The sequence below is a fragment of the Dermacentor variabilis genome, chromosome 1 (genome assembly GCF_050947875.1).
Source record: "Dermacentor variabilis isolate Ectoservices chromosome 1, ASM5094787v1, whole genome shotgun sequence".
Lineage (NCBI taxonomy): Eukaryota > Metazoa > Arthropoda > Arachnida > Ixodida > Ixodidae > Dermacentor > Dermacentor variabilis.
This window is the reverse complement of record NC_134568.1, coordinates 238,247,884-238,266,490: the sequence shown is the minus strand read 5'-3', so window position 1 is coordinate 238,266,490 and position 18,607 is coordinate 238,247,884. Positions and strand designations below refer to the sequence as shown.

At 45.2% G+C, this 18,607-nt stretch overlaps 1 protein-coding gene across 1 annotated transcript in view; it reads left to right on the top strand.

Annotated features, from left to right (window-relative positions):
* Positions 1–18,607, top strand: part of LOC142574700 (uncharacterized) — a 32,842-nt gene that overhangs the window by 10,813 nt on the left and 3,422 nt on the right. The window contains exons 11-17 of the mRNA XM_075683732.1: positions 2,450–2,603; positions 4,901–4,979; positions 6,449–6,550; positions 7,967–8,188; positions 14,905–14,995; positions 15,108–15,310; positions 16,499–16,583. Coding sequence (XP_075539847.1) covers positions 2,450–2,603; positions 4,901–4,979; positions 6,449–6,550; positions 7,967–8,188; positions 14,905–14,995; positions 15,108–15,310; positions 16,499–16,583 — 936 coding nt within the window. The remainder of the gene's footprint in view (positions 1–2,449; positions 2,604–4,900; positions 4,980–6,448; positions 6,551–7,966; positions 8,189–14,904; positions 14,996–15,107; positions 15,311–16,498; positions 16,584–18,607) is intronic.

Sequence of the window (18,607 nt, the reverse complement as noted above, 5' to 3'; positions counted from 1 at the left end):
GTTCGTTCGTTCGTTCGTTCGTTCGTTCGCTCGCTCGCTCGCTCGCTCGCTCGCTCGTTCGTTCGTTCGTTCGTTCGTTCGTTCGTTCGTTCGTTCGTTCGTTCGTTCGTTTTATTTCTGCGTTCTGCACAAAAGAAATGCAGGGGGCATAGACAAAAAGCTTGCCATACGACAGTTTAATGGGGTCCATGTGCCCAGGCAGATGCTAGCAGACAGTTTTAAATAAATTTGAATTTATGACATAAATGACAATATATGATATGCGTAGATTGAGTAAAAACAGAGGTAGCACAATGGATTGCCAGTGATCACCACAGCTAGTTCCCAAAGATTCACTAAAAATAATAAATACTGCAACGAACAATAACACAAATCGAAACACCTTGTTTAAAAGGAATTAAGAAAATACAGTTTTAAGATTTATTTTCGTAATACAAGATGTATCAGTTCCTGATGATATCGTCTTGTAATAGTCTTCTTATTCGATTTTGAATACTATTGCATCAATAGTTTTTTGCTCCACAGAGGGGGACCAACTACGTGGTCTTGCAGCGTGAACTACAACTGTATAAGCTTTCAGGTGCATTCATTAAGTTACAAAGGGACACAAATTCTGCGTTATTGAACTGTAGACTAATTTTGTATCGAACTAGCAATCTTACTCGCAACCTTATCTATATTATGTTGGGATGTCGTACCCAGACTAAAGAGCAGTAGTTAACATTGTATGAAAACAGGGAGCTATATAATAATAACATAATATAATATCTATTTCCACCACGTGATACACGATTGTGGGGGCTCGGAGTCAAAGCTTCAGCTTTGTAATGAGTAACTACAAAGCTTAAGCTTAAAGAATGTCTGCGATAAACACATGTTAAACACATGTCCGTCCGGTGGCTCTCTGAAATTAAAGAAAAAAGAGATATAAAGCCGATAAGTACAGTCACAAGGTGAATACAGGTTACTTAATACACGTTCCGGTGAATTTATATCATTCTTAATGCGATAAGCATCATGAATCACTACGTGAAGATATCTATACCTATCCTTACTACAGAAGCCGCAGCAAAAACAGTAGTAGTAGTAGTAGTAAGTAGATAGTTGTAGTAGTAGCAGCAGCAGTAGCAGTAGCAGTAGTAATATAAGAAGAAAAAGAAGAAGAAAAAGAAAAGATAACGGCACCCCTCTTAATTGTCGTCCTTGCCATCTGCTTCAGATGTCGGGTTCCGTGATTACTCGTTCTAAGATTATTGTCAAGTCGCTACACCACGCGATGTCTACGCCAGCTAGTAGTTCTGTGCGTTTGTTATGCCAAACATGGATTAGGTGTTTATGAAAGTGGAGGTTCAGTGTTGCGGAGGTTCAGTGTTGGCGGAGGTTCAGTGTTGCCAAAGCTACTGATTTATCAGTATAGGTATACTGATTTCAATTTTTTTTATTGATTCAGTGATAACGCTTCGGAATCTGCTGATTTTTGTCGCCTTTAAGAATAAAATAGCAAAATCTACTACTTTCCCGAAATTGCCAACCTTTTTTACTACTTTCTACGAAATCTACTACTTTTCAATACGCCACTGTTAAAGTGCGATCAACTTTTACTGCCCGCGTGCGACGAGTTACGTATGCACTTTCTTTCTTATTGGCTTAAGCGTAGTCTGAAACAGAATGAACACTTTGGCTTTCAGGAGCCAGATGCCATCTGCGGCCCTTTCAAGACGATTTGAGGTTTAGAAGAAGGCATCTTTTTAATAGTTATGGTAATGGAAATTCGCGGTGCGCCGTGTAGTTTATCAAACCAGGCACCGCGCCATGAATTTTGGAGGTGATTGCATTATAGGGAGGGGGGGGGGCAGGGTTGCTGCATTGCAGAATGACGAAAACTTCGTTGAAAATGTCCCTTTTGTCAGAATAAAAAATTGAATGATTTCTACTGATTTTTCAATCAAAAATTTACTAGACATTTAGGAGTTTTATGACCTGTCGTAACACTAACAGAAAAAAACAAGAATAGTTTAGAAGAACATTGACCTGTGGCAACGCTAACAGAAAAAACAAAAAAATATCTTAAAAACACTTTTATGTCCAACTTACGCCCCCATAAAAGTATTCATTTAAATATTTTTACTGCTGGGTTTACGCCTCAAGAATAACTAAACATACTCAGTTCCTGTAGCGATATATACAGCAGCGTGCCACCTAGTGCTTGCAAAGGCCGCCAATCCATGCGACCTCTGTGACCCTGCCCCCTCTCCGGCCGCTGGTGTTCCCCGTAAGGTAATCAGGGCCAGGTGATGCGCGGAAAGCACTCGGGGGTGGCATACGGAAGCCGGTTGACCCAAAATGAGCCAAAGGGCGGCCCCGCCCCACTGACTCACGCCGACCGCGAGCGCCATCCGAAGTCGACAAACCACTCCGGGCTGTCTCCGCGCTGTCTTTCCACGGTCAGGGCGAAAGAACCTGTCCGCGGGCGGAATCTTGACCGTGCCGCTCACTCAGCGGGACCTCCTCGTGCACCCAGACGTCTACGTCGGTGCATCGGTCGCCCACGGCAGCAGTCGGAGGAGCAGCGCAGTTCCAGTTCATCGCCGCCCGGAAGCCAGGTACGGAAGGCACGTGTGCCCGCTCTGCAAAGAGGTTTCCGCTCGTGCTCTACGCGCCGCTGTTCTGGCTTCGCTCGTGTGCAAAATAATTGTGGAGCCTGAGGTTATAAACGACGTGTCATGGTCCTATCAATGAAAAGAGATGACTAATCGAGCAGCAGACGTGTGCGGCGGGCACAGAAGACGCTGCATACAGTATACTGAGCAGCAAGAATCAGGGGAATCGAGTGGCTCGATCTTTTGTTAGCAAATTCCGTATGAAACCAACAGACAATGAAGCCTAACTTCATTGTCTGTTGGCACCATACAAGTTCTCGTGTTTCGTCTCACGCACACTGCACAATCAAATCTCTCTCTTAGATGCCCACAACTGTTCAGCTTTATTGCGACTTTAATTTATGTGGTGGTAAAACGAGGGCGTATTATTCATGGCTGTGTAAAGATCGCCCATTTCTCTGAGACGGCGAATAGCCTGCTCATTCTGCATTGCGAATATGTTTCCTTCTGAGATAACTGCCCCAAAAAGTCTAGGGATATTCTTTAAAAATAATCTTCCGGTGTGATTTCCAAAACCATTCTCCGAATTCTCTTTTGGAGATTCCTACTGGAGGAGAAAAGAACAATAATAATATGTGGGGTTTTACGTGCCAAAACCACTTTCTGATTATGAGGCACGCCGTAGTGGAGGACTCCGGAAATTTTGACCACCTGGAGTTCTTTAACGTGCACCTAAATCTAAGCACACGGGTGTTTTCGCATTTCGCCCCCGTCGAAATGCGGCCGCCGTGGCCGGGATTCGATCCCGCGACCTCGTGCGCAGCAGCCCAACACCATAGCCACTGAGCAACCACGGCGGGTAGGAGAAAAGAAAGAGAAAAGGCAGGGATGTTAACCAGATTCCTACTGGAATTTCCAAAAGACCCGTGACAAAATTATCATTGCTCAATCTACCCTAGTCGTCTCTCCACCCCCCAAAGCATGTTTCATTTGGAGAGAAAGCTGAAGCAAAGGCACAGGGCGCGGATGCCTGCAGCGAGTTGTGTATCTGCGTTGACGATTTGCCGCATGGAAGCTGCATTGCCTCCACAGCCACGCTTAAGCCTGCGCATAAATGTTGTTTAGTCTGCGCGACAGTGGAGCGCTTCTAGACGCAAACTGAAGGTACGAGGTGTGTGTGAATGGTCAGCAGTTTGCATGTCTTCGCGTCGCGCGCTATAACAGGGCTTACTTCTGTATACTCTATTTTCAATAGCTACAGCTAAACTTGTATCTTATCTCGCAAAGGTGCAGCCTGGTGGCCATTTAAAATTTCGTCAGTGGCTCGGCCGGCCAACGTGATTCGCCTTCTGCAGCATCAGCTGTTACCCTGAGAGCGAAAACTTGTTCTGCCCTCTGCTGTCCGGGTTCGTCACTTTGGTGCCACGAGTGTGCGAGGCACATCCACGTGGCAAACATGGAGCAGCTAAGAGGCTCACGGTGATTTCCAAATGGTAGCTGCAGGCAGAAAGGAAGACTTGTCGATGTGGAACTTCGCAGGGACCAAGCATACCTTGTGTAAATACCAGTGAGACCCTAAAGTGCGCGCGATGAAATCTTGAGGACCACAAACATGAAAGTTGCAGAAAACTTTCGTAGAGCGGCCGTGCAGACAGTCTTCGCGCAGGCAGCGAAGGAAAAGGCGAGTGATTGCGACACCACATTTGGCAATCCAATAGAGCAGCGTGCTAGGCTGTTTTCTTCTTAACTATACATCATAGCGTGTTTAGCGCTAAGCTTGCTGACTTGGTTGCACAAATATTTAATTTTACCTATGCCTGTGAACTCTGATGCTGTCCGTTTTAAAAGAATGGCCCAATATCGTGTAAAATCCTCGACAAAAAGGTAGATAAGCCCTCCTCGACACCAACGCATACATACAAAAGCTACTTTTTTTATGTAAGTTCTTTGTACCATTGAAGTGTTGTTATTGTTGCTGATATATATTACGCATGGCTTTGAAGTTGTATTTCCGGTCCAGGCTTACTTTCAGGAAGTGTGAAGGATGTACCGTGGTAGCACTTGCGGTCTGCTGTCGTGGACACTGTTTGCCATCTTCAGCGCCTGCAATGCGAGAGTCAGCTTCCAAGGGTATGCAGATGATTCCTTGCTAATTAACTCAAAGAGGTGCGCATTAGGAATACTTACAAGCTAACAGAGGTGTAATGCCTGCAGAAACAATGACTATTTGAACAAGTATCACCACAGTTTTGAGGGACAGTAATGAGATACTTTTTTTGTTTTTCTTATTTCAACCACAGGCACAAGCTCGTAAGAGCCTATCTAAACTCAATGTCCTCCGTCGAGTTGCTTCGAGACCTGCAGACGAACAACACTCATGTAAGTATCCACAACGCCCACTGAAGGTCTCGGCAAAGGAGCCGCAAGGAGCATATATCCGATCGAACTCAGCATCTTTTTCTAATCCACTATTTATGAACAAATGATGCCTGCTTCTATCACTCGCAATGGTGATTTGGAGCCATCAAGGGCCGTAAACCCGCAACAAGTTTACAGTGTCTAGCTACAGGCTATATTTTAAGGTGTGGTCATATATGGCATGTCCAAAATGCTAAACCTCAGCGTACCGATTCGATGGATGTATGGTTTTTATACAGAATCTCATTAGCTCTATAAAATCTTTTTTGGTTACTGTAGAACTACCACTGCACTCTGGAATTTTTCTGGAAGTAACTGATTAGCCCAAATTTCATTTTCAAAAATTTCCCATTTTTTAGAGTTCACGTCCAGCCATCCCTTGAAGCCAGTACTTTATGCCTCTGCTGGCGTTGTTATCCTACTCTTGTTGCACGTATATATCTCATGCTCTTTTACTTAGTCGTTGCCCTTTCGATTACTTCGTGCCAATTTGCGCAGCTGGACTTCTGGGACGAGCCTGTCTCACCCGATCAGAACGTCACCATACGCTTGCCTCCATCGGAAGCGTTTACGTTCGAAAAACGTCTCGAACTTGGCGGAATACAGTTCACTGTTCTCACTGAGAATTTGCAAGAGTAAGTCTTACGGCGTTCAAGTGACTCCGCGTCGCTTATTTATTTATTTATTTATTTATTTATTTATTTATGTATTTATTTATTTATTTATTTATTGCCACTTCACTTTTAGGTGGATTGATCGGGAAAGAAATGATAATCAAAGAGATGGAGATCTTTACCCTAGGGACGCTGATAGCTTCCGCATTGACATGTACCATACTCTAGACGAGGTAAGTGGCAATCTCTCAGCCAGCGGCAAATAGCGAAAACGTTTGCGCGCAAGTTTTTAGGGCGCACCGAAGGGCCGGAGTAAAATGCGAGCCCCTCATATGAAACATAATAGACCATTGCTCGAGCTTCCGCGCTCACCCCGGCATGATTATATTGGCGTGATAAATTTTTTGACATGGAAGGTCTTGCTTACAGCCCATTCAGCGGCAATTTGCATGTCGGTGCTACGTCGTGGAGACGAATAATAAGGCAGCTGCTTCGTTCCATCCACTTTCGTTTAATTCCGACGCAATATTACAATTACCGACAATGTGCGATTATGTGCATGCACTGGAATAGTTTTTCTTAGTGTTTGATGTTTGCGACCCGAATTCGTGTGATGCTACCGGCTAATTTCACGCTCAGTAGGATAAGATGCTTTCGTCAATGAGATCGGCTCGTCAAATTGGTCTTGTTGCTTCTTTCCTAGGAACTGCCTAAGTGATACTGCGAAAGAAACTAAAGTGAAGTAAATTCAGTATTGTCTTATAATGCCACCTGATGTAGTTTGCTTGTTTCGTCGTATTAAATATTGCTACCCAGATATACGGATTCCTGGATTCATCTGCACAAAAGTTTCCCAACCTCGTCAGCCGTGTCACCATCGGGAAAACGGAAGATGGAGCGGCGATTCGTGGAGTCAAGGTTTGGACTAAAAAATATCTCCTGTGTCTCGGTGAAAGAGAGCCCTGGGGAGCTCCAAGGAACTCCTATAGCAAATTTGTTCAAGCTTTAGTAAGGATTTAATCAAGGCAACTCAGCTCTTAAGTGGTACTCCCCCCAACTCCCCGTAATCTGCCACTCCAATTGTTGCCGAGTAGAATAAAGTACGGTGGGTTTGCTCTGCTGCAGCCTCCTTGGCACGCCACTAATCCGGCGTGAGTTTCTTCGTCGTAGTTATCGGGGAAACATATATCTCGCCAAAAGTGCGACTAATTTTCACCCGAGCCTGACGCCAGACATCACGTCACTACCCGAAAATCCAAATGCTCCGACATGAGGTCAGGCGACCCTCAAATTGCTCCTCAGGGCCACCGCGGACTCCGGCACACTGATCAATACTTAAAACCGTCATTAATGTATCCCTAAGTGTATTAGCGACGTCTTGAAACAAACGTGAGCATCTAGAGCGACTACCCGAACTCTGTGCAGTTTCAGCCCGCTAGCTGTTCTGGTGTTTGTTCTTGTTTGTTTGTTTGTTTGTTTGCTTGTTATTTTGTATAACCAACAAATTTTGTAACAACTCCGGCGCTTCATTAACTATTAAACTTCCTTTCAGTTCTATTGTGCGATGAATTGACTGAGCAGCTATGGATGATAAAGATCGAACGTTATGCACAGCATACGAAGTTGTTTGGTCGCCTTCCTTGCGAGTGGCCTTCTCAGTCCAAGGGGCCAAGTAACCTGGCCGCCTGCCTTGCCCTGTTGACTAGCTGGCACTGGTCATCAGCGTTGAGGCTGGTGACCTGGGTCTCCCACTGCGCCGGTGTGGGGTTGGGGAACAGCGGGGATATTGGTGCCTCGGTCACATTCCCAAACCATGCGGTACAGAGTGTTTGGCGTGTAACAGAATTTGCATTCGTATTCGTAAAGTGAGCGCCTGAGGGGTAAATGAGATAGTATTTCTTGCCGTCTGGGAAAGTGTTGGTTTGTAGTTGTGGGTAATCTATCGCATCGTCTTTCGAGATCTTCATATGTGGCGGGGTATAGATCTTTCAACCCAGTCTGTGGTGTGCGAGTATGTCCGTGTACCTGCGCGGTAAAGCAGCTATGGGGAAAAAAAGCAGCTATAGAACAAAGCAATAACTGAAAAGAAATGTGGCACGGGCCACACCGTCCTGCGTTATGCTCCCTCGCCCTCCCTCTTTTTTAAATGTATGTAAATACAAATAATTATCGAATTGAAAATTGAAGTATGCCTCTCTGCTGTCATCGCTTCACGTAAATTTTAAAAGCAAAGTACCTATCCTGCAGCTGGAGCTTCATTTAGTTAAACCATCGTGATGATGCCTTGGGATTAATGCACACTGCCGCATGCTTAGTGTCCGATCTCCCGTACAGATCAGCTCCGGGGGCAACTCCAGCCGGCCAGCCATATGGATCGACAGCGGTATCCACGCCCGCGAATGGATCTCCACAGCCTCAGCGCTGTACATCATTGACCGCTTGCTGAAGAACTACAATGACAGCGACAACGTTACAAAATTGGTTGACACCTTCGATTGGTACATATTTCCTGTCATTAATGCGGACGGATACAAGTACACCTGGACCACTGTAAGTGCACGGGGTAGTATCTAAAAGGAGTCGAGCACTGCTTTTATCTTTCAGTGACCGACGAAGGACGAAATTCAGCTGAACGCCAAGCAGAATGAAAGCCTTTATACCTCCATACCTAATCTGAAAATGTCAAGAATTCGTTAGGGCCGCGTTACCTCGATCCCTCAGGTTCACACTCCATATGCAGCCGCATGATAATGAAGCCAAACAGAAAAATGTCAGCCACAGCAACATTTCATGAACGTAACGAACGTGAGCAGTTATGATTTATTCAGAAAAGGGTGTCTTTCTCTCTACTCGTGTTGATGTCGCAGTTGCCGGGGTTCTTGTTTGAACCACTCGCGATTTGTCAGAGGAAACACAATGCCTCCCGTATTCTCATGCCCGTCGCCCAGTAGCTGAATTTACGATCACATATTCTATACCGGGTGTTTCTACGAAGATTTTACGTAATATTTACATATAGCCGTTTCGAAATAACAGAACGTTTCCTTCGAAGATATTCCATCACTGGTGGCGATCACGGGGTGACAGGTGACACGTGGCAATTACTCAATAATTAACAAACATGCATTAACTAACTTTTAAACATTTAGTTTCAGCGTACTCATCGTAATTGGGAAACTGAAGCATCCTCTTCGTACGAGCCAAATCAGCTTTTGGATCTGAAAAATACGATTGCCCGTGAAACAGAGGCACGACGAATTTCCACTATCAGAGCGCGCGGAAACGAAACAGGGAGGCTGCGGCGAGTACAAAGCCACACCGATCGAGGCGACGTTCTACTTACGTCACCCAGCAGCGGGAAGTCAGCGCGCTGCAGATGTGTGCTCACTGAATCGTTTTCGTGTGCTCTGATAGTCGAAATTCGTCGTGTTAACTGTTTCGCGGCCAATCGCATTTTTCCAGATCCAAAAGCTGATTTGGCTTGTACGAATAGCTTGCTTCAATTTCCTAATCACGATGAGTACGCTGAAACTAAATGCTTCAAAGTTCATTAATGCATTTTTGTTAATTATGGAGTAATCGCCACGTGTCACCTGTCACGCCGTCGTCGCCACCACTGACGGCCTGTCTCCGAAAGAAGCGTCCGTTTGTTTCAAAACAGCTTATTTTGATTATTAATTACAGTCCTCGTAGAAACGCTTGGTATAATGCGCGCCATTGCAGGGTGCGCTACTGTCGCTTCAGGATGCTAGAAGTATACGGTGCTTTTGCTGTAATTTGTGCCAAGCCTTGAATAAATAACGCGCACGCTACGCCAGTTAAACTAACTCATTCGCTGTTATCTTCGGCAACTAAGAGTATGTTTAGATATGTTTAATGAACTAATCAACAAGAATTAATTGTCATCTAATATGTAAAATATTGATTTAAACAGAAAACCTTTAATGAAAAAGATGCACCGTGTACAGAGAAATATCCGATCGGTTCATTTCCATGAACACATTGTGGGATTCATTTTTACGGGCTCTAAAAGAAGAGTCACGTCCAGGAGCTCGTGACAAGCGTTCCTTGCGCCATCTTTCGGCGGCAGCCGCGCGCCCCGCCGTAACTGCAATAGGGAAAAAAGACGGGAAAAAACGGATTCACTTATTTAACACGACTCGCGGTTACAACATTCAATTACTGTTTAGGGCGCACAGCCGCAGCCGAAAAATGGCCCGACATGTACGTGTCCCGAAATCCTGGGGATGCGCCTTCAAGCAAGTGTCGAATATTATGTATTTATTTATTTGCGATACTGCCAGCCTCAGTGAGACCAAAAACGGTGGGCATTGTATTAGACAGTTTTACAAAAAATGAACAACGTGCTTTACAAATGAACAGTGTGCTGCACGCAAACCGAACGTGTGAATTGGCAGTAAGCGAAAATGGTGGTTTCAAGGCAACCATTGCATCGAAATGGTCTCGGATGCCTCGCCATCAGCCGCCGCCGCAAATTCCTCGCTCTTTGCACACTCTCTGAACACGAAAAACACCGACAGTTTCAACAGTCGCCATGCGACCCCTATCATTATTTTCCGTGGTCCCATCACTTAAGCAGTCAAGTTATTTGTCAGAATTGGAAGCCGATATCATTGTCTTCCATTGACCACCATTGGAAGAACTTATAGAGCGTTGCAGAAATCCGTTTGGTACAGCCTGGAACATGAAAGAAACAGCACACAAAAAAAAAGCTGGATGAACTTGAGAACCTAGCGCCGTCTGTCTTTATTTCGTCCTGTGCGATTATTTATTTATTTATTTATTTATTTTATTTGTTTATTTATTTATTTAAATGCCTCCTTCACGCTCAATCACCGTTTGTCAGCGATCCTTTAACCGAAGCATGTTTGAAGGCACTAATATACAGCTGCGGAAAAGCGACAGGTCATGCACTGCTTTTTAAGATGTCGCACGCTTTCTTATAAAACTCAAAAAAATATCCGCAAAAGGCGTCTTTATTTAAGCGAATCTTTCAAGTCTTATTCAATGTGTCCTCGAACCTTTGTATCAAAGATTTTGCGCCTAACTCGACCACCTTAGAAATTGTATAACTGAAAATGGTTACTTAATCGATTAGGGTCATTTGAAAGATAAGTTGCTTAATATAGACCAGTAAACAGTAGTCCGTGGGTTGCGGTCGCGTAGCGAGCACCTGATTTCTTATTATGGTTTGGCACAATGTAGCTGGAACACCCTGTATCGTGGTTTAAACTGAATGACGGACCCTCCATATTTTACTAAATTTGCTCTAGTTGGGTGCAATGTGCTACACGAAATGAGGAAATTGGGCGGTTGAAACAATTCAAATATTTTTAGGCGAGCTTTCGTATCCTCCATATGGGTATCACGTAACCTCGGCCTGTATTAGTGCAAAAAATGCGCATCCTGTGGAATAATGGCAGCACGCAAATTTTCAAATTATTAACAGCATTGAGGCATTAATACGAAACAAAATGGTGGCTGATGTATACATTTTTATTTTCCGTCCTTTGTTTCTTCTTCGTCAATACGGTTTAGATCGATTATGTTACCGATAGCGACATGGATAGGAGTACTAGCATGTGTAGCTTGGAAAAACAATACACGCGGATCGTCTAAGACATTACAATCTTAAAATGAGTGTTATTTACCTTGCGTACACTGTAAACGGAAATAACTCCGAGGTGGGAGTATACTGCTTGTCCTATAGCGACCCCCCGGTTCGGAGTTTTTTTTGCTCCGTATGATCGGAGTAGAATTTTTACTCCGTACGAGCGGAATTTTCGCGTGGAATTATGGGAGTTTTTTTTCTGTATTTTCTTTATTTTTTGCTTTGCTATTGACGGAGTTTTTTCGAGGTGCAACGGGAGTATAAAAAGAGCCATCGCGTGAGTTTGCGCGAACATGTTTACATGCAGAGGCTGCTGGTCAAATTTCGAAATATGCACACGAGACCGCGTCGAATTCGACGGAACAAGTCAATGAAAGCACATATATCATGACATACATAAACATTTCAGAAACGCCCAATGCAGAAATTTGAAAGACATCACACGTACACGCGATACTCAAGAAGCAACGGTGCCAGTATATATAGCCACGATATTGTGCCTCGAAACCGCCTAGGGAGCAGCTGTGCTGTTTTCAGAATTACGACTCACATGCTCGTTCATACGAGATCTCTCTCTCTGAAATTAACAGAATACCTTAAGCAACACAAAACTGTTAATTCAAAATAGTGAGAGAAAAAAAGTTAATTTCGTAATTTTTCAAAATTATCATGCCATTCTGTGAGTGCTGAAGCGACTTCGCACACTGCCGGCGTTCGCGGCCAAATAGTGCGTTAGTTACAGTAAGCAAGAAAAATGTAAGTGCATGTGTTTCATAGCAAAATTAAATTTTTGCGATATAGTGGTAGCGTAGCAAGAAATTATTACGTTTGAGCATGACCCGCAGCAGCCGACATAACACCGAGAAATGCACAGTCATACATCTTATACACCGCACTACTTGCTCTGCGTCCGAGCAATCTGTCTCGGTTGCGAAAATGAGCTACATCGCTGATCTGTCGAGTGAATCCCTAAACTCGGAGCCAGCAGGCATGCGTCTAAATCAGTGTCTCGGATAGAGCGTAATGTTAATGCAATATAGGAAGCAATGACGTGACCAAAACATATATACGCGATAACAATTCGATTCACATCGCTCAATAAGAAGCTTTATTTTCAGTACGCATACTTATGTCCTACCGTTTTTCTTCCGGCGAGGATATCCGTTCACAGATACATAAAAACAGTTGCTTGCACTCCGGTCTTTCTCACTGGCAACACAGCACCGCAACGAACTTGGGTTACGCCATTCAGGCGCGACTAGCACGGATGTCGTCGCTCGAACAGTGGCTACTGTTGCCATTGCTAAGCGGTCCTTTCAAACACTACACTGGACGTTGTCAGCATGTACTCAAAAGGACATAGAAGTCGCATTTCACGTACTGAAGAACACAAGACAGGGTGACGCAGCACGAAAACACAGCCAGAACGTGAGCCGACATCACGAGCCAGTGAGCAGCTTCGAGGTATACCTAAGCCTTTTTCCGCACTTGAAAACGTGGTTCTTGCAATCATCGTTGTCAGCAAAGCGATCACAGCTAATGTACTTGATGCTAAGATACAGTGAGCTTCAGGCATGCCTATAACACTTTCTCGAAGGAAATACGGGAAACAAATTGACGAAACGCTGTCACGGAACGACACTTCACAGGCGTAAACAAACCGTCAGCCATGAGCACTGCCCGCTCCGCCGAACGCGCCCGGTCGCTGGCGAGGCGCACAGCCTCATGGGAAGCGCCACGTGACCAACCTGTATCGGCGGAGGGGAGTTTTTTAAAACTCCCTGTCGGAGTTTCACGGGAGAACAAGATTTTTAAGCGGAGTAAAATCGCGTCATGTCGCCTTAATACTCCCGCAGCTAGCCAGCGGAGTGAAACGAGGGGATGGCGCTGTTTTGCTCCCATACATCGGAGTAAATATTTGAGAGGGGAGGTTTTAGGGCACATCACCTCTTAAAAACTCCCAGGTGGGTTTATTTTCGTTTACAGTGTAGAGCGCTGGGACCGTATAGAGTTCACGTAAGGAAGAGATTTCACATGGGCTATGACGTTTTGTTTTCTTGACAAGGTTTCAAAGTGTCTTGTCGCATAGCTTCGCGTGCGCGTAAATGCTAAACGATTTGTCCAATTTTAGTAGCTAAAACGAAGCTTTCTTTGCCTCTTACTTCGACTTTCCCACTGCTGCTGCTGCTGCTGCTGCTGCTGTCTGGCACACAGCGCCAGGGAAATGTAAGCCGAAGTCAACTCGTTTGGCGTCTTTAGGCTTTCCCAACGCGTTGCCACAATGGCCTCTCGAGCTTCCTGGGCGTCGCCACAATAACCTCTGGACCACGGTAATTATGCGTGACCCTCCGCAAAAGCATGACAAAAGGTGCCGCGCTTACCTTTGTACTCACGCGCTGCGATCACGAAGGGAGGTAGATCGAATTGTAGAGAGGAGGAAAAGACAGTAGACTGAGAATGCACAGAGCCAACATAGGCATGAAACGAGTCTTCCCACTCTTCATTTGTGGCAGCTCACATATATAGGGCGCCTCGTTTGGGGTCTCTTCCATAAAGGAAGTGCTACCGCTAGACAGTGTAACAGTTGCGGACAAACTGGATAAATGCAAATTCAATAAGCGGTACGACGCAGTAAGGCACGTGTCTGCTAATTCTGAAAGGTAAACATCGATCAAATTGTTCAGGGGACAAGTGACGTAGGGCGTTCAGACACAAAGACTCATTAAAGTACCGCAGCGTCAGGACGACACTGTACGCAAGCGGCCGCACCGCAAGTCAATCCGCAGCGATTGCATAGTGGTTATGGCGTTGCTCAAGGTCGCGGTTTCGTTCCCGACAAGGGCGGCCGCATTTCGGCGGGGACGAAACCATGACCTCGAGCAATGCAAAAGCGCTCGTGTACTTAGATTTAGGAGCGCGTTAAAGAATCCCAGGAGGTCAAAATTAATCCGGAGTCGCCCACTAAAACGTGCCTCTTAATCCGATTGTGGTTTTCACTCGTACAGCCCCATAATTCAAATAAAGTTCGACGCTTGTGCCACGACGCGATGTGCCGTTTGAGGCAATGACAACGCTAACGTCGGAGGCTGTAAACAAGGGCGCGCACCAACGCCTCAAGAAAACACGTCTCGCTGCGAGTTCTGAGCGCTGAAGAAACGAAACATTCGCCGTCACTATCACCACCAATTATCGTCAATCAAACAGCGCAGAAAGCATCGCTTACATCGATTTTCACAGTGCGTGGGATCCGCGTGATTTTATGTTTATGTTTACTTTTCAGTGTCTTCTTTACTTATTACTCAAGCATTCGAAATCTTCTACTGTATGGCGTTCATTCGTTACACCTTGAGCTTTTGGTCTTTCCGCCAGAAAACGCTACGTATCGCCCAAAATCCGTAATGCGAACACTAAAAACCTTCTAGTTCTGGTACAAATCTAGAGTAAGTGTTTATGTCCAGCGCATAAAGTGTCTCGTTTTGTTTTTACGCTGCCGCAGCACATGTTTCGTCTGCATGCAGTGAACACATATATAACTATAATAGATATCACAGAACTAGAGAATGCTCTCCTTTATTATTCCGACTTGGACAGTTTACTTACTTGAATCTGTCTCTCTTCGATTGCTCACTTTTCTGTGCAGCATCGGCTGTGGCGAAAGAACAGGGTGAGAAACGTGGGAAGCCTCTGCCGTGGAGTGGACCCGAATCGAAATTTTGACGTGCGCTTTGGCCGTAAGTCTGAAACATCTAGTGCGCCTTTTGACGCAAAGTAGGGCTTGCTCAAACAGTCGCAAAATCGAGACGAAAATCTAAAATGAAAATTTTACAATCGCGTTTCACGCAGTGGCAGGTTCGAGCGCCAACCCCTGCGCGGAAAACTTCGCCGGCACGTATCCGTTCTCGGAGCCCGAGAGTCGGGCCATCAGAGACGGCATCAACAACCTCAAGGACAGGCTCAAGGCGTATATCAACCTGCACTCGTACAGCCAAATGGTCATGATACCATACGGCTACTCTAAAGGATACACCAGCGACTACAAGTCCCAGGTTTGTCGTCACACCTTCGGTTAAAAATCAGTCATTTTATTAGAGCAGTGTGTGTAGATGCACCCTGGCTTTCCGTTTTGTATTGGCACTACCGACCCTGCCGAGCGCTAATTGCCTTGCAAGTCGTACAACTCTTGCGTATCATCTCGTTGAATTTCTGTCAATTACGGCGATCGCGATAGCGTCACTCCGTGTAGACGTGAAGCCATAAATCATAGTGAGTCGATTTACCAAATTATTCGCCTTTTTTGTTCTAGAATACAGTATATATATAAGCACATTTTATACATCTAGCGGGAGCGGTAACGGTACAGCGAACGTTTTAATTAGAAAACTTCAGCCCAGCGTTGTGACCGTCCGGCATTAGAGCCCCAGTCACCTGTCGACCTGCACACACTAGCTATTCCGTGCCAGCTACATGCTATTAGCTATGGCGCGAGCAAAGCTGCCAGACGGCCGAACAGACCGCGGTAATGGAAACTTGCAGTCGTGGGCTGAATCAAACATGTATAACATAAATATGCAGGTGTATAGCTATATTAACAAATGTACGCCAGTCACCTGCATCGTTGCTAATTGCGCATAGGTCTCATTTCGTGAACACACTTTGCAGGTATGTGCACATAGGCCTCTCATATACGCTGTCAGTCATGCTGATCTCAGACAGAATATTTTGCCTTGAGTATGCATGCAGCACTGATGTTCAGCATTATGTCTCGAGTATAGAGAGTAATACCGCTATCAGACAAAGCACTGCCAATCGCGATTGAGCCCAACAGAGATGAAGTTTAATCTTTCGACGTCAAGAGGGCTCCTTTGCGCAAGCTTGCGAAAGGGGGCCACCGGGCCTTAAGGTTTGAAGGCTTTTTGAAAGCGACCGTGCAATCGGGAGATAAGAAACAACTTAACGTCGTTTGCATACACGTAGCCATAGCCTCATGGAAGGCACTTCAGTAAAAAAATAAAATCTCCGCCAGTAAAATATAGCCGTCGACCATTTCATAAGTGAAGGAGAAATGCGGGGAGCCTGGAAATTTGGAGAGCGCAGTTACTGCACGTAAGTGCACGCGTCGCATCATAGGATGTGCCTCCGTCTTCCGGAGTAAGCGATGTCGACAGTCCACAGTCGTCGCCATAAGATTAAGCTTTTCCCGGCTGCCTTATTCTGCGTTTGTTCCTCTTTTTCAGTACGAGGCTTTGGAGAAGCTGGTGACTGCCATCAGAAAGCGGAACAGCGCCTTTTATCGCCACGGCACAGCAGGACAGACGTTGTGTATGTACTTCCCATGGCTTTATGAAAACAATGATTGTCGTCGTACGCCACACCCTACTGGGTTTGTTGGACGCGGACGCTAGTTCGTCAATTTCTTCAATTTGTCAGCAAAGCACCGAAGTAGGAAACGTGGACGCCTTGCGCTGTTCCTTATCGGCTCTTCGTTTGTGCTATTTTCATTTCTTTTCGTATCACAACCAAATCGCCCAACAACACGTATTGTTAAGCTTTAATTAATTTAGTATAAAACCAACTTGGGCATGCAGTGTTTTGAGTATATTTGTTATAACATACCACGACAAACAGCATTACGTAGAGTGCTCCGAAGAAATACTGGCTGGGCCACAGAAGTGAGATTTTATTTGTGCACATTTGGATAGCAACAAACAAACCGCACGATCTGGCGTCTCGTGCGTTACTCGGCATTCTCTTAAAGCTGCTACTTTTATATCTATTGGTACCCTTGAAGTTTTAGACATACTTGATCAGAGCAAACCATCTTAGAATGCCGACCTCATAAGCCATCGCAGCTGAGGGCTACGAATGCACTTTTGCAGTTCTTTAAAAGTATAATAGACCTACACAAGCGGTTGTAGCCTGAATTGGTGTTCGTTGTTCTGCACGTGATCCTGTGCTGTGATCATCATCAGCCTGGTTACGCCCACTACAGGGCAAAGGCCCCTCCCATACTTCTCCAACAACCCCGGTCATGTACTAATTGTGGCTATGCCATGCCTGCAAACTTCTTAATCTCATCCGCCCACCTAACTTTCTTCCGCCCCTGCTACGCTTCCCTTCCCTTGGGATCCAGTCCGTAACCCTTAATGACCATCGGTTATCTTCCCTCCTCATTACGTCCTGCCCATGCCCATTTCTTTTTCTTGATTTCAACTAGATGTCATTACCTCGCGTTTGTTCCCTCACCCAATCTGCTCTTTTCTTATCCCTTAACGTTACACCTATCATTCTTCTTTCCATAGCTCGTTGCGTCGTCCTCAATTTGAGTAGAACCCTTTTCGTAAGCCTCCAGGTTTCTGCCCCGTAGGTGAGTACTGGTAAGACACAGCTATTATATACTTTTCTCTTGAGGGATAATGGCAACCTGCTGTTCATGATCTGAGAATGCCTGCCAAACGCACCCCAGCACATTCTCATTCTTCTGATTATTTCCGTCTCATGATCCGGATCCGCCGTCACTACCTGCCCTAAGTAGATGTATTCCCTTACGACTTCCAGTGCCTCGCTGCCTATTGTAAATTGCTGTTCTCTTCCGAGACTGTTAAGCATTACTTTAGTTTTCTGCAGATTAATTTTTAGACCCACCATTCTGCTTTGCCTCTCCAGGTCAGTGAGCATGCATTGCAGTTGGTCCCCTGAGTTACTAAGCAAGGCAATATCATCAGCGAATCGCAAGTTACTAAGGTATTCTCCATTAACTCTTCTCCCCAATTCTTCCCAAACCAGGTCTCTGAATACCTCCTGTAAACACGCTGTGAATAGCATTGGAGAGATCGTATCTCGCTGCCTGACGCCTTTCTTTATTGGGATTTTGTTGCTTTCTTTATGGAGGACTGCGGTGGCTGTGGAGCCGCTATAGATATCTTTCATTATTTTTACATACGGCTCGTCTACACCCTGATTCCGTAATGCCTCTATGACTGCTGAGGATTCGACAGAATCAAACGCTTTCTCGTAATCAATGAAAGCTATATATAAGGGTTGGTTATATTCCGCACATTTCTCTATCACCTGATTGATAGTGTGAATATGATCTATTGTTGAGTAGCCTTTACGGAATCCTGCCTGGTCCTTTGCTTGACAGAAGTCTAAGGTGTTCCTGATTCTATTTGCGATTACCTTAGTAAATAGTTTGTAGGCAACGGACAGTAAGCTGATCGGTCTATAATTTTTCAAGTCTTTGGCGTCCCCTTTCTTATGGATTAGGATTATGTTAGCGTTCTTCCAAGATTCCGGTACGCTCGAGGTCATGAGGCATTGCGTATACAGGGTGGCCAGTTTCTCTA